Raw genomic sequence first — 16,168 nt, forward strand, 5'->3', positions numbered from 1 at the left:
GAATTAAAAAAAGAAGACCATTTAAATTTAATTGGGAGACTTCCTACTGGCATATGTGTACCTTCCTTCAAAGTCCAGAGGACTGACAACAGGATTTTCTTAAAGCAGCAGCAAAGTCCATATAGCCTGGAGAAACTGTCAAGTTGAGCCTCAGCTTTTATCATCACCTTCACCCACACCTTCCCCCCTCCCTCCCCTGCCCCAAATCACTTGAAGGGAAAAGAAAGCACATTATGAGAAAAGACCTTCAAGTACATACATAATCCTGTATTTCTATAGTCTAGTCATTGTAGTCTGGTAGCTGACAGTGCTTATTTGGAGAGAAGTGTCAGAATAAGCACATTTCCCCAGAATAACCCTTCCTTTTAAAAGCCCTGTGTCATGGGGGTAACATGGTTGTCTAAACCCATAGCTATCATAGTTAGGATTACAGGCAGCGATAGCTGAAGAAGTCCAGATCAGTAGGGAATACCTGATAAAACTTTGTAACCTGATGTAAAGTGGTAGTGCAAAGAAGAGACACTTGCTATAAGGTCCCGTTGATTGGAACTGACACACTGAAGGTTTTCTGATGCTGTGGAATGGCAAATAACTACATCAGAGGTAATTCTTGGAGCATTAAAGAAGGATAATAGGAGCTAATGAGATAAGAGTGCTGATCTTCCTCAACAGAGACACAAAGAATCTGGAGTAATTGATGAGTGCCTTAGATGAAGCTGGTAAATGAGGAGAACAAAAAGGAAATCTAGGAAGGAAAGCCTGATGGCAACATTATGAATGAAGAAAAAGATGCTGAATAGACATTTCAATGAATCCAGAGCCTACATACATCTAGAGTTATAACCCATGACGGTTACCCTATGGTAACTGTAAAGCATCTGGCTGTTGCCAGAGGATTAAATGTCTTTCCTAAAATTTCTGGTCCAGGTGAGTCGCCATCTCAAAAAAGACTATCTAACACTGGAATAACAAGGAGTTAGGTAGATTACCTGGGCTGGAGAAAAGGGATATTTGAAATACGTTCCTTTGGAGTCACTGAGGTGGATATGTCCTCTTAAACGCTGCCCAGGAGAGGAACATATAGCTTCCACTGATTGACAAAAGAGAGTTAGTGGGATCTGCACTCCCGGAACCAGACTTTGGCTCTGAACGAAATAATTGCAAATGCAAAACTGGCCTCAAGTCTGGAAGCAGGACCTGAACAGAGAAACCTTGTGAGGCGTAAAACGGTCCTAAGTCCCAAAAGGCACAGAAGGGGACTCCCAGTGCTGACGTGTCTGAAGAGCAGACTGGAGTCTCCAAGGCAGAAAGGGATAGTGCTGCCAGTGTCATTTACTCTCTTTACTTCTTCCCACAGAGTGGAGCTGATTTGTTAAGTGTCAGTGCCAAATTCTAGGAAACAATTCTCTAATGAGCCTCTTTGAACCAGAAAGTCTTGCAGTTTAGTGTTAATCCAAGGAACAGAATAAACTAGTAGATATTCTTTTTTAACAGATTTAATTAGGCAATTCTGTTATCTTACCATGATATAGTCTGGCACTGCAGAGGTAGGCTGCATGCATTGGCAGACTGCAAGGCAGGGCAGAAGTTAAACTTGAGATAACCTGACTCTGATAAGCCTTGGATCTGAAAAGGTGTCTGGACTTTTAGCTAACATTTCTCAAGAGGCATGCTTCCTGGTTTGGGGTTTTTTACATTTTTTGTTTGTTTGGGGTTTGTTTTTTGGTGGTTGTTTTTTGTTTTGTTTTGTTTTAAAGCAGAACTTGAAACATCAACAAATAAAATATTTGTTTAGGCATAACTCTTTCCAAAAAACATAAGCTGTTACCGTGACACAATCATCATTTGAAGTTATTCTCAAGAATGAACATTTCCACAGCAGACAAAAAAAAAAAAAGAAAAAGAAAAAATGAGATATAAAGAAAAGAGAATAAATAAGATTAGATTAAACAAAGAAAGAGGACTAAAAACTACATGGCCAGAAGCTAGATGATCTTTTCCATAGCCAAGCAGAGAAACAGGAAAAGGGTGAAGAAATAAAATAATAAAAAAAAAAAAAGCAGAAGATAAACTAAAGCCAAATAAATTAAAAAATTAAAAAGAATTTAAAATTTTAAGAGTGATGGTAGTGACATCGCAAGAAAACCCTCACAAAAGGTACGCCAGCATATTTAGAAATAAGCTGGCTGAGAGGAAGTCAGGTTTACACAATCAATCTCCCATCAGCGTGAGTATGCCCTGTTAAATGGAGGCTGGGGCTAAGAGGTCTCTGGTTCGAGTGCTCAGAGTATGAATATTTAGCACAAAGGTAAATACAGGCAATTTTTTCGATATGAAATCAACGGTTATGAACTTGTTCAGATTTATTCAAATACCCATGTAAAAGGAAGTTTGTACATGTGTCAAACTACAGACTGAGTGTAACTGGACTGGACCACGTATGTACTAGAGACTGGGTAGTGCTGTATGTGTTGGCATCTGTTCATAACTCCAATTATCAAAATACATTACTAGAAATACAAATACTTGTATCCAAGCAAGTCTTCAAAACATCCAAGAGTGGAGACTGCACACTCTTCTAGGGGCAATCTCTCCCACTGCCTGACTGTCCTCATAGAGAAAAAGTTCTTCCTTGTATCTGGTCTTACCCTGCCTTGTTTCAGCTTGTACCTGTTGACTCATCCTCCCAGCATCCATGGTGGAAGAGTCTGGGTCACATAAAACCCAGAGGGCTTTCACAGAAAGCTTCTTATCCCTATTACATGAACCAGGAAGCTACATGAAAACTCACAGAGTTGAGATAAGCAAGTTGTCAACAGAAGTAAGAGCCCAGGCTAAGAAACTGAAACCCATTTTCATTCAGTAGTGAACTAAGTTACATTGCAAGGAAGTACAATTTAATATTTATTTCCTCTTCGTAAATGTGTGTTAGCTAGTACTTCAAAGACCCACTATAATAAAATACATAACAAAGCAGTATTCAGAAATTTCTTGTATTTTCCGATTTTGGCTATGCAATTTTATGGTTTCAATAATTAATTCTAAAACTCACGTATACAGTGAGTTGAGGGAGTTCCCAAGGTATAATAAGCCAACATTTAGTATATGCAAAAAGTGGAAAATGTTACAATATAAAAATGTTTGCCTCATTCATAACAAAATCCCAAACCAGAACAAGCAAAATAAATGTAAAGGAAGGGTGCAAAGACCCCTACGTGGTCAGAATCTAGTTTGCTTTTTCTACAGCCTCATCAGTAGCATATAATCACTATCACAGAGCTGTTTCTCTTCTGCAAGTTCCTGGTGCTCATCACTCTCATTTTAAGTTATTATCTTTTACTGTCTGAAGCAAGACATAACTATCTCCTCAGACAATTTTTAACCAAAACCTTGCCAATAAGTGGTTCAGGTTAAGGTTTCTCCACTGTACTGGAGATTTTTTGTATTTAATCTCATTCTGAGTGTTCATATTTTCCAATCAATGCTAGAACTGGCTGTGGCAGGTACCTCATTTCTTTTTTTTTAAGCTCATATTTAATCCCTGAGTATGATGATATGGAACTCAGAGAGTTCTAGAAAAACGTGTGAAAGTTTACATCAAAGACAATCAATTCCACCCTACAGGAAAGGCGAACTAGAGCTTGTTTTACCGTTATGAAATTATTTCTTTTTTCTGTCTAGAATAACATATGCAATGATTCTTATAGAAAGAAAATTCAGGAATTCTCTTGCAAATGCGAAAGACCAGGAGACTTAGATTTTATAGACTCAGAATTAATCTCTACCTTCTCAGTCTCCAAATCATATACCTGGTGTATTCCGATTCTTTCATATTTAACATACTCCTGTAATTATAGCTTTGGATCATTAATTTAATATCTGTGTACAGCTATTTCACATTGATTTCTCTCCTGCCGATAGTAGAACTGCTGATCAATACTTCAGAAAGAGAATTTTCATTTAGGGGTTTGGATGCAACTGCATTCCCGCCCTTTTTAGGGATACAGTATCTGTCTCTCTTTGAAACCAGTGTAGACAGCTTTGTATTCCTTTTCTGTTTGATAAATATAAAGTAGGTATATAAAGTCATGGCCACATAATAACTAGGTTTAAAGCCACAGGTAAATATTTAGTGTCCATTTTTTTTTCTCCCCCCCCCCCCCCCCATCATATGTCACTTGAGGATTATGTTTCCTACTAGTGGCATCTCAGCCCTCCTTCATGAAAATCCTGAAGAATTTTTTAAATTTGAAATTTTCATTAGGTAGGAACATTGTTTTCATTCGCTAGTGGGAGGAAGTTTTACTAAGAAACCTAAACTATATGGTTTCACTATGAGCTGGAAACTCATCTCCCTTGATTTGCAAACCATTGGTGATTGAACATTTCACATCAAATCAGAGTAAAAATGCATTACTTTCATATGCTTATAAGCAGTAACATGACAGACTCAGTTTCAGTGATAAGATGCTGGGAAAGGAAATGTAGAGAATGCAAACATGAGCAAAATACTTGAAAGTTCTGAACACCTGTTAAACAAAACTACATCATTTCATACATCCCAGAATAAGCCATTTACTAAGTAGGCTGATGTGCTTATATTGGCATACGAGCTTAAAAAAAAACCCATACAAGTTGAGTGCAACATCAAGATCACATAAGCATGGCTTAATTTTTAACATAAAAAGCTTAATAAATAATTGCAGTCATTAATTAAAAAAATTAAACAAACTGTTTATAAATACAAGAACTAATAAATCGTGAGACATGGCTAAAAGCCCTTTAAGGCTGCTTCTTTCAAAATGCAGTATATCAACTGCTTAAGAAGATGTAAGATTCCTATAAAATGCTGGAATACAGCAATTGAGGAACTGCTTTTCTAAGAGCTTATAAAAATACCTTTTAATCTAAAAGCTTTGGTAAGCACATCAGTCAGCTAAACAGCATCAAAAGAAATGGTCACCAGTCATGTCTTCGAAAAAAAAGGCAATGTTTGGGGCTATTGTTTCAGGGTAAACCTGGAGAAGGAAGACTTAGAATAAAAGGACCACTTACCTTACTTATCTCACTACTACTCCAATTTTCCTGAAATGTTTTCTTCTTCAGCACACGTCCCCAGCTTTTATAAATGCCATACTTTTAATGAAACTTTCACTCTTGTTACTGGCGTGCCTGCTTATGTTCTTACACTGGTTTTGCACTGATTAGTCATTATATTCAGTGACCTAAACTAAGAATTTCTTTGTTCACTCTAGAGCAAAGAAAGTCAAAAGGACACCTCCAGGAACACTACTATGATGAATGCATTTCACACTAAACTATCACAAAAATAGAGGACATAACATAAGAATCTAACAACTGGTTATGCCAAAACAATACAGAGAAGTGTCTAATTTTGAGTCTTTACGACTCAGTTTATCACTGAACATGAGAAAAGCAGGTCACATTTGCACACAATATTTTATATTGACTATTTAACTGTCAAGTATGTATTTATAAAATCCACAGATAGCACCAATTTTTGGAAGAATGGTGAGCACTTTGAAGGGTAGGATTGTAGTTCAGAACTTTCTTGGTAAATTGAACAAAGCTGTACACTTAGAAGGAATAAAATGCACAGACAGAAAAAGAGGAATCACAACGTAGGCAGCAATACATGCAGGAAAAAATTTAGGACTTTATTGCGGACCTCCTGTACAATACTGAGATGCTCCTGCAATAAAGTCAAGTTGCACACACTTAGAGGATTCTGCATGAAGACAAGGGAAGCAATTACGACACTCCGAAGGATTATTGTATCTAGATTCTATATGATTTTATGCTGAGGGCCCAGATTGACTGTTGTGTACAATTCTGGGGAATATAAATAAGACTGAACTCTCAATTTGACCGGCAAAATTGAAAAAAAGATGCCCTACAATGAAAATATGAAAATTTTAATAAGAAACAGGTAGGGAGTGTGTGGAACTGGAGAGAGAACAAGGGAAATTTCAGAATAACTGTCTCATAAGATATCAAGAAAGTTCTTAATTCAGGAAGAAAATCTGATAAAAGAGCAATTTAACCACTATTAGTGAAAACTGAGTTTAGATATTAGTAAAAGCTCTATAAAGTTTTCCTTAAATTTCCTATAAAATGTAATATATTGAAGCGTTTGAACAGGCCACCTGGAGAGACGAATTTTTTGTTGTTGTTGAACATTTCTTCAGAACAGATTCAGAAAACATCCACCAAGATTTTTCTTAGAATATTTATTCTTCCGCAGAGAATGACAAAGATAGATGAGATGAGGTTCAGCACTAAATTTCTATTATTCTACATTATTTACCAGACTAAATCTGTTACATTGCATACATATGTTGATTAAAATGGCCTGTACAGATACTGTTCTAAAGTCAATCAGTGCTTGATTGTTGCCCTCGAGTATAATTTGCCTTCAAACAATTTGCAGACTGTTGCTAAACATTACAAAAGAGAAAGATCAGCAGTCTGCATGACAACAGTTGGGAATGGCTTGTGTTAAGAGGCCAATGGGACATGATATCCAAAGCTTTCAGTGTTGCACTGCACCCCCAAGTTGTGCAATTACCACTGGCATAAGTATTATTGTATTTTATATATCCCCATATTATTATATCCCCAAACTTCTATGACTAAATTTGGCACCTCCAGTTCCCCAGCCACATTTAATTTAACTATTTAACATATGTTTGCATGTTTTTGGGAGACAATGCGATTTGTTTATTTGAAAGCCAAATTGTGCCCTGGGTGTGCTACAAGGACAAAGAAAAAGAAGTTTGGCTGCATTAAATAAACAAACAACAGTAAAATCAGATTTAAAAGTCTCAATTTTCTCAGAGTAAAACAGATTTAGAATGATGGAGTCCAAACTACACTTCTCTAAAGGTCTCTACTCCATGGCAAGTATAAAGGGTAACCAAAAAAAGTACAGAAAAAAATAAGTGTCCGACCAAGAATTTTAACAGCTGTGCTATTTATAGGATCAAGACCCTGCAGCTTAATGATTAATGAAGATTGACTGTACCTGCTGACGGTAAATGAGTAAATGAGCCATGAGGAGGTTGTAAAAGGCAGAGCAAAGCCCCTGCAGGGTGAACTCATGGTAGATGCTTACTGCACATTCATCCTTTGCAATGGGCTGCAGCACTCAACCTGCTGCAGCATGACTGTGACCACTGAAAACAGTGTTTTTCCAGCCTGAGTGTACCATGTCCGTATCAGTCACTGAGATGTTAGTCCTTATTTAACACCTTGCTACTCCAGCACATGTCCCTCTACAGCACTTCGAAGCATTACACCTGTTGAACACTCAATAGCTGTGCAAAACAGAAGCCACAGCCCCAATGGGATCTTGACCCGAGTATAGTGTGGATTCAGGTTTTCCCCATGAAATACATTGCAACCCATACTTCATGATTTGAAAGTGGCGCTCAAAGGCTTGAAAATACGGTGGTTTACAGTCTCTGAGGCATGGGTGGAAAGCACGTCTTATTTGATCGACTTTCATTTCTTTCTATCCTGGTTACACTGCAAAGTCTTGCTAATATGAATGAAACACTTTGCTTCATGCAGTGCATTCATGTGCTTTGTTTTGACTATTACTTGAACAGTAAATACGTCTCCTCATGGAGGCAGAGGCTTATGCCAGTAGTCCAGAAGTAGCATTTAGTCTCTTGCCACTATTAAGGAATTTTCACTAAGTTCTGTTCCACGAGGTAATTCATTGAATAACATATTCTCCATCTGAGCAAGGAAATACATAACTGCGAGTGGCATGCAAGTTATTGTACACACAGTTTTTTCTTACTCTGCACAGCTGTTTAGGCACCATTAGGATCTTCCCATTATAATAAAAACACAGTGCAAACCTTTGAACTGAACTTTTTTTCTCTTCTAGTTACTAGCACCTAGCCATGATACAAGAGACATCGGTATTTATCACTGTAAGCATTCATTGGATACTTAAATAAGAATCTTAAATCTGTATCAACACAGGCAGAACTGGAAGACACTATCTGAATGAAATTCAGTTAATTGTGCTAATGCAGGATGAGCACAATGAGTACTGTTCGTGCCACAGAAATACAAACTTAGTTATGCATAAAATTTGAAACTCTCATCTGCCAATTAGAATACTGATTTCAGATTGCAATCCATACAATAAAGCTAATTAAACAATCCTTCCTCCACTGAGATCCATTGGGCTTTTTTTTGATCTATATAGAATTTCCATTTGCATCCCACTCTGCTGACTTCAAAATTCCTCTGCACTTCAGCAAAGCTTAGTGAGTTTCTCACTACATCATGAGTTAGACATATGCCTGGCCATAAAGGCAAAACTCAGGCCAAGTCTTTCCCATTAGCCACAGCTATAGACATTAACAACTGAAATACAGAAATGAATGGTGACAAGTTTCTTTTAAAATAGATGAAGCGCTGCCAGTTCTACTTCTTAACGTTAGCTGATGTTTAATGCTAGTTGGGTTTTGGTTTTTTTTTTTTTTAAACTGTCCATATTAAACAGGTTTCTCCCAAATAATATTAGGAAATTGTTTCATTTTAAGGAAGATGGAGTTATTCCAACATCAATTAAATTCTCGCTTATTCTAGATTTTCTTACAAAACATGTGAAAACCAGAAAGAGGCCTCTAGGCAAACTCAATAGGAAAACAGGGCAAATACTGATTGAGTTTGCACATCATATTTGCTGTATACAAAAACCAGAAGATGCTTCAAGAAGAGATGCTAGGATAAGGTTGATTTCTGTCTCCTTGTAGATCACCAAAATTAGAACCTTTGAGTATTTCCCTTGAAAACATAGAAATGCTTCTTTGAGGCAAGTAAAATCTTCTATCTATAAATCATTATTAAAATTACTATCAATATTATTACCCATGTAAGCAATATCATTCAACAATATTTCTACATTTGGAAAGTCAAATAGCAAACAATACCTCATCTGAGAATCAACAAACAACAAACCTACATAATTTCTACCTGCTTTCATAAATATGATGTGTATTCTCAATTTCCGGAACTCTTTTCATGCAATGTGGTCTTGAAATAGCTAGAAATACTATTTTGTGAATCATCGCTCTGGATTCCGATCCTTTTAATAATGACAAACAACTTTTCATCCCACTGAATGTGTTCGTTAAAGTAAAGTACTACTGAGCATCAATAAAACAGCGGAATCTAATTTATGACTGATAAAACAGTCATTACAACTGTGACAAACACTCCTCAGAGGCATAATCTGCATCTGAATGGACAAAAATATCTAGGCAAAGAAATACAAAAAGCAAAATGTGAATAAAACAATTTTCATATTCACTTTGGATAACAAATTCAGGTGCCCTAGGCTCTAGTCCAAATAACTGATGCTCGTGTTTAACTGTAATAATGTGGGAAGGCGAGCTGAACTGAAGGTACAAAAGTCTTGACCTCTTGAAGAGGTTACATGGAATATAAAATGTGCTATGATGTCAACATCCACAAATATTTATGCTTACTTAAGCATAATCTGCATTCTGCTGTGCAAATAACATCTCCCTTTGAGCCAAGCATACGGTAAGGAAGACTCCTAGAGGTACACATCAGGGAAAGTTCTCTCACCTGAAAAGTTCCTGCATGGTCGTCTTCTTTGTCACCTTCTTTTCCTTCCTTGAGAGCAATCAATGTGAATCCTCGAAAGTAAGCAGGAGTGGCAGCAGAAAGTGTCACTGAGATATAATAAACAGAGAAATAATGAAAATATAATATTAATTGTGAAATCAGCCACTTGCATATCATTTCACAGTTCAACTTGAAAGGTGTGTGTTTTAAGTTGGTATTAACAAAAGCAAGAGCACCAACAACATGGAGCAGAGCCAGCCAGAATACAAAAGTGTTCAGTCCAAGTTTCCAAATAAACTGAAAAACACTGGCATGATGTGCCATACCGCAACTTTTTTTTTCCCCACACACAACTTTTTTTTTTTTTTTTTTTTAAAGCAGATTGGTAATCTGCTCAGATCTACGGGAGGGTTATTTTGTTGTTGGTGGTGGTGGGTTTGGGGCAGGGACACACGTGTTTGGTTTTTTTCCTTTGGGTTTTTTGTGTTGTTTTTTATTTTTTTAAAAAATGTAAGGGAACATCTCCTGAATATTTGGCTTCAGCTTTTGTCCTGCTCTGAGCATAGACAAGGATCTAGGCATTTTAGTACACAGAAAGGTTCTTTAACTGTAAAGCAAGATGACCACATTGTCTGCTCCAGCTCAGCTACACTCAACACAGTACTCCAGCTGATGGAGATGGTCGCTCTAGAATTATCCTTCCTCTCCCTTAAGCTCAGGGCAGAACAGGACACGAAGTTAAACTCATGGCTAAAGCTGACCTCTAAAGACTGTATTGCCGGCTCCGATTGCCGAAGCATCCTACGTATCAGCAAAACACCCTTCTTCACACACCAGTCCTGACCGGGAAGGCATCATTGGATCCACCAGCAGAGAATAAATAACGTAACGCTGACTAATCTGATTTTACCACGCTCAGCATCAGGATTACATCCCTCATTTTCTGCTGGTGCAAGATACCTTTTTATGATTTTTCTATTTGCCATCATCAGTACCTAAGCACCACCCAGCAACACTTGAGTTATGTCAGTTGTGGCTCTTTTGAACACTGTCAGAAAGATGGAATGAGGCAGAGCTTTGAGGCAGGACTTTTGGGGCAATTTTAAAATTACTGAATCCTTTTCAACACCTTATAGGAATCCTTTTCTGAAACAGAGGTAAATTTTAGGGAAAAAAATCTTTTTGAATTAAAGGAAAAGAGACAGAAAACTGGACTACTAATACCTTTAAGTAGCTTTTACTTTAAGCATAATGCAGACAGCGTTGCTTGTAGGACACCATTGTCACACTCTCAAACCCTGACTGGCACAATAAAAACTGAAGACCACCCAGAGTTTTCATGAGCAAACTGCAACTACCAATGCTGTTTCATAGAAGAGTATTCACAATAGACTTCATCTCACACAAACAGGCTGTGAGGGGTTGAAACACATTACTAAAAATGACAGATTGCCCTTAAAAGATATGGATTTCAGAATATGTCCAAGAGTTTATTTGGAACATATAAAGAGCTCTTTGATCTAGAAATTCAATAGTGGAAAAATACGAAATAGGCTATTTGAAGATTTCTAGTATTGCGCAGCTATATTGGGGTCTAAAAACCACAATGTTTGTACCACTACATAACTTTTCTGACTATATGTGAAAAAAGGAAGATTGGAGAGATACACAAAAGGTTGAAAACTGAAATGCAAGTGACATGTTTAGACCTGTACACCTGCAAACACCTGTACAAATCTAGAGTAGCGATGGGCATAATAGGAAGCCCCCCAACTCTCAAGATTTTCAGCATACTTTTCATTCCATGGAACCTTATTATGAGGTTAAACCTCATAATTTTTGAGGAGAAAGAAACTTTCACATTTTGTATACAGGAACTGAGCAGTAGCATAATAGCATTAAAATTTCTGATTACATTTCTAAGTATTGTTCCAATTCATTAATTCATTATCTGCCCAATAATTACTATTAGCCCGATTTTGCAAAATTTTGCAGCTCTATCTAAATGCAAATCCACAGCCAGCCTCTCAGTTGCAGTAATTGAGAACAGCACACTGCTGAACTCAACAAGGATGAATGCATTATACTTGCTTGATCACTGATTCGTAGAACTAATTGCCGTAAAGGTCTTTTACATGCAACAATTTTTTCCATATATTATATGTAATTCAAAAGTCTGAATCACTATGAGTAAAAGGTTACACCAGAAATACTTAAGTACTTATGCAAGCAAACAGAGAATCCAGCTGTGAATTGACTCAACAGTTTTCATCATTTTCCTCATAAATTTACAGATCAAACCAAACAGTTTTCAAAATTCTAAACAAAACACCTACCTATAAAATAGAGGACATCTGAAATGCTACAAAAGCCATCAGAGGAAAAAAAAAAAAGAAAGAAAAAAAAAAGAAAAAAAAGGAAGATAATTCCAAAGCCTGACTCATAGTTTTTTGAATGCCTGGGGCTAGCAATACTCGTGCTGTGGTTGCACAGTCATTTTAACCCAGAATAAATCCATGCTTCCTCCGACATGAGTGATCCTGCCCTCCCCCACCCCGCACTGCTCGTACAGCAGCCGCATCCAGGCAGCTGTGCTGTCAGCCGAACTAGGGAACACATCCAGCTGAAAAGTAAAACAAAACAAAAAACGCCAACTGGAGAGTTCAGCTGGGTCCAATCCCCGAGTGGCCGCACTGTGCAGCCCCAGGAGCACTTCTGCCGGTGGTGGGGACACCCGGATACATGTGAGGGGCCGGGAGGGCGATGACCCGCAGGAGCAGAGTGGACTGGTGAGATTTAAGTGTCCATGCAACCTCAGCTTAAGGGTACCAAGATGAATGTGCGTTTTGGTCATCCCTGAGCTAGGCCAGAACAAACGCTAACATCTGAGCTGAAAAGACTTCTGTCAGTTCTCGGAACTATCCAGTGTGCTAAGATAACATTGCAGTGCAAGGCTTTATTTGAAGCACTCCTAAATACAGAGCCTTGTTATGGTGATGGTTCTGTAGTCGCTGGCTCTGGACCGATTGTTTCAGCACAGAAGAAGGAGGCTTGCGTTGCACAGGCAGCAGTGGGAAGCTGTCAGACTACATCTGGTTTCCACAAGAGATAGCGGCTCCTTGTTGCATAAGAGTTGAGAGCTCTCCTTTTGGGCTAAACTGCCATTTTAAAGAACAGCTAAGTATTGCTCACACTGTGTTCACATTAATTAACGTTCACTGAACAATATGAACCTCCTGAAACAATCAGTTAAATCTCAGTGCAAGTCTCAAAGTTAAGGATTTTACTTTAAAAGGAAGATTACATCAACAGTTACTTTTGTCTGTTTCCATCCCCTCTGGCAAATCTCTAATTACCTCACAAGTTGCACTTTGGCACACACCTTCAACACACTCCTCTTTCCCCAGTGTTCCCAGCTAAAGGTGGGGTGATCAAAGCAATTGCTCCTTTGGTTTCAGGCAGGAAATCTGACTTTCCACATCCTACGCTACAGCACATCCTGTGTTGTACATTGCACAAGTACCAACCAATACGCTTTTAATATCTACTTTTATCCATAATTTGTGAAACATGAGAATCACTAAAATATTTACAGAATAAGGGTTTATTTGTAAAGTATAGAAAAGAGCATTTACATGTTGGAGGGAAGAAAGAAATGGAAAGAAAAAGATTCAACGTTCCTTAGAAGTTCTCAAACTAATGCAATGGAGTGTGTAACGTTAACTGAGCTTGTCCTTGAAAACTGAGAAGGTGAACAGACCTACAAGTGGAAATTCCATTAAAAACAGAAACAGCACCTACATAGAAGGTATATCTAAGGACTATACTAGTCAAATCCTCATTTTCTTCATCAGAATAACAATTTCAGAAAATTATGGAGGAAACTATGTACACTGCATGTTAGCACGTGAAATGGACATACTACTGCCTTTTTTAGAAGCAATTTCATTTATAATTTTAAGTAGGATGAAACACCCAATTTTTCTTGGAAATCTCATGCAATCATTAATCTAACTCTACAGATCAATAAAGCTAGGACTGAGTACTTTCAAGGATCATTATCCTGTAACACCATCTAAACTTCAGGCTCATTTGTGCCCTTTGAATGCAATGGGAACTTTGACCTTCAGTGGAAGCAAGAGCAGCTACATCAAGGTCTAAGTTAACCAGCAGGTAGGAGAGGACCTCAGCCCCAGGGTGGCGTGCCCACAAACCTGGTACTATGGGAAGACCTGCCCACCACATGCATTTGGCTGCCTGCTCCACAAGGGGAGAGGCAACAATATCGCAGCCTGAATGATCAGGCAGGTGAAGGCCACTTGCAGGTTACAGCATCAAGAGTCCCAAATAAGATGTTAGAAATCAGTCATGTCACCTGCCCCGTGGGACACCATGAAGCCCATAGCCATTGTTGCTTTGTTAGACATTAGGAAGGAAAGGAGAATGGCTCCTCAGCCTTGCTGCTACCTCATTTTTAATTGTCTGAAACAGGAGAAAGTGTCCTTGTTTACTGCTGCCGGTGTTTGCAAACCAAAGGAGGTGCATATCCATTCAAAGAGGTTATTCAGTGCTCAGGGCCATTTTCCTCTATCACAGCTCCAGAGAGGTGGAAAACCAAGGCTTTCATACACACAGATCCACCCAGGATTTCCCGCTCTGGGCAAATAGATCCTGGTTGATCTAAAGGTGAGTAACTGCGGGAGAGCCATACAAATTTTCCCAAAGACAAATGGCAGCTGTGAATTGTGGTCTTCTGATTCCCACACTGCAAGAGTGCTGCGAGGTTTCCTCCAGTCATTGCAGCTTGAGGGTCTTACGTGGGTGTCACGTCAACCAACGATCGAGAGAATCATGAACATAAATGGATGCCTCTGCACCATCAATTTGGTGGAGTATGGCATTTGTATGCCCAGTTAATTCCTGTGTTATCCACCTTGAAGAAATACTAGTTTATTCCACTAGTTTATTCCACTATTTATACCTAGGAGCCCACTAGGGTATGTGCCAAGGATCCAGACTGCATTAAAATCAAACAGGGGCCATAGGAAACAGGCACATTTTGCACAACCTCCGTTGCGTTGGAGCCAATCTTCTCCAGTGTTGTACATCTAGTAATTTACAGATAAAAAAATCCCACAGACCTGCCATAATCCCGCATTTTTTTTATCATGAGTTGGATTTTCTACCCTTTGTTTAAAACAGTAATAAAGTTCCAGCTGTACTGCAGAATTTCCTTTGAAAATGAGCTCTTTCTGTAATGCTGTTAGTTTTAACTATTGCCATAGATAATGTATATGTTACGGTAACATTTACTTATGTTCTTCCCACCATTCAGAAAGTGTCCTTAAAGGACTATCTAGATAAGCTGATGTGCCACCTGAATACTTCAATCTTAAATATCAAAAACTTGGGCACATATTTTGATCTACATTTTAACTTTTTACTATTAGCTGTAATTTTCTCACTTCCTAGAAGCTACAATATACTAATGTGTTTCTATTGAGTTCTTAATGCCAAGACCTAATATCTCCAGAAAATTAGTTCTGCTAATGCTTCTGGGAGTTCCTTTCCCCCAACATTTCCATGCAGTAGAAACTTCTTTAGTAGATGACTGAAAATATCCAATAATGTTTTTACAGAAGTGATTTCCAAAACTTTTTTAGAACATTCACATTTGTCACTGCCAAAGAACTTGACACTTATCTTTATCCTGTTTAGTAGACGTATCAAACTGACATGCAACATGAAATCTTTCAGACTCAAGGTACTAATCCTAATGTCTGGAACAGTTAACCAGTTTGTGGGAAATGTGCACTTCCTCACACCACATTAAAATAAATCAATTCTTGAGAAAAAAATTAATCAAAAATCATGCAAAGTTATAGGCTGATGCTCAAAACAGGTTAATCACTGCTGCAGATGCATTTTTCAACCTTTAAGACAGCATGATGGTTATGCTACGTGCAGGCTTTTTTCTCCCCACCTATACTAAGGTTCCCATGTTCATGCAATGGGAAAACATCGCTCTTTACACTGAATCTAAGGAAGGTCAGGAGAAACACTTAGAAGAAACTCTCAAAATTTGTTTTCCAAAGTGATGCCTATAAAGTACATTAGTACCTAAACCCACCCAAATTCTTTTCAAAGTGCTTTTAAAATACAAAGTTAACAGTATACTCCAAGAAGGTTTGTTTCCAAAGGCATTATATGGTGAGGCAGGAAAAGTGACCAAAAACTGCTTTTGCCTATTAATTAGAAAAATATGCCGAAATGTGCTTTGGAAGTTAATTTCAAGGATTGTATGTGAAATGCTCAGCGGAGAACGAATGCCTCCATCTCTTATTTACAGCGGTCATTAGCACCGTCTCTGCCTCTTTCCTGTTTGAACCATCTGTTCATTTCCCCAGAAAAAAAAGGGGGGTGGGATAAACACAAGTGGAAAATGTGGGAAGTTGGCAGCGTGCTGCATCACTGTTTGCCCATATGCTAACTCATTATATTAACATTCATATTTCGGGGCAAGAACAATTAG

The 16,168-nt window shown here is 38.1% G+C and overlaps 1 protein-coding gene across 1 annotated transcript in view; it reads right to left on the reverse strand.

The window, feature by feature from the left end:
• SPON1 (spondin 1, extracellular matrix protein) overlaps window positions 1-16,168 on the reverse strand; it is a 205,922-nt gene that overhangs the window by 189,008 nt on the left and 746 nt on the right. Inside the window, exon 2 of the mRNA XM_009334496.1 lies at window positions 9,637-9,743. Coding sequence (XP_009332771.1) covers window positions 9,637-9,743 — 107 coding nt within the window. The remainder of the gene's footprint in view (window positions 1-9,636; window positions 9,744-16,168) is intronic.

The sequence above is a fragment of the Pygoscelis adeliae genome, unplaced genomic scaffold, assembly GCF_000699105.1.
Source record: "Pygoscelis adeliae isolate BGI_AS28 unplaced genomic scaffold, ASM69910v1 Scaffold171, whole genome shotgun sequence".
In the NCBI taxonomy this organism is placed as follows: domain Eukaryota; kingdom Metazoa; phylum Chordata; class Aves; order Sphenisciformes; family Spheniscidae; genus Pygoscelis; species Pygoscelis adeliae.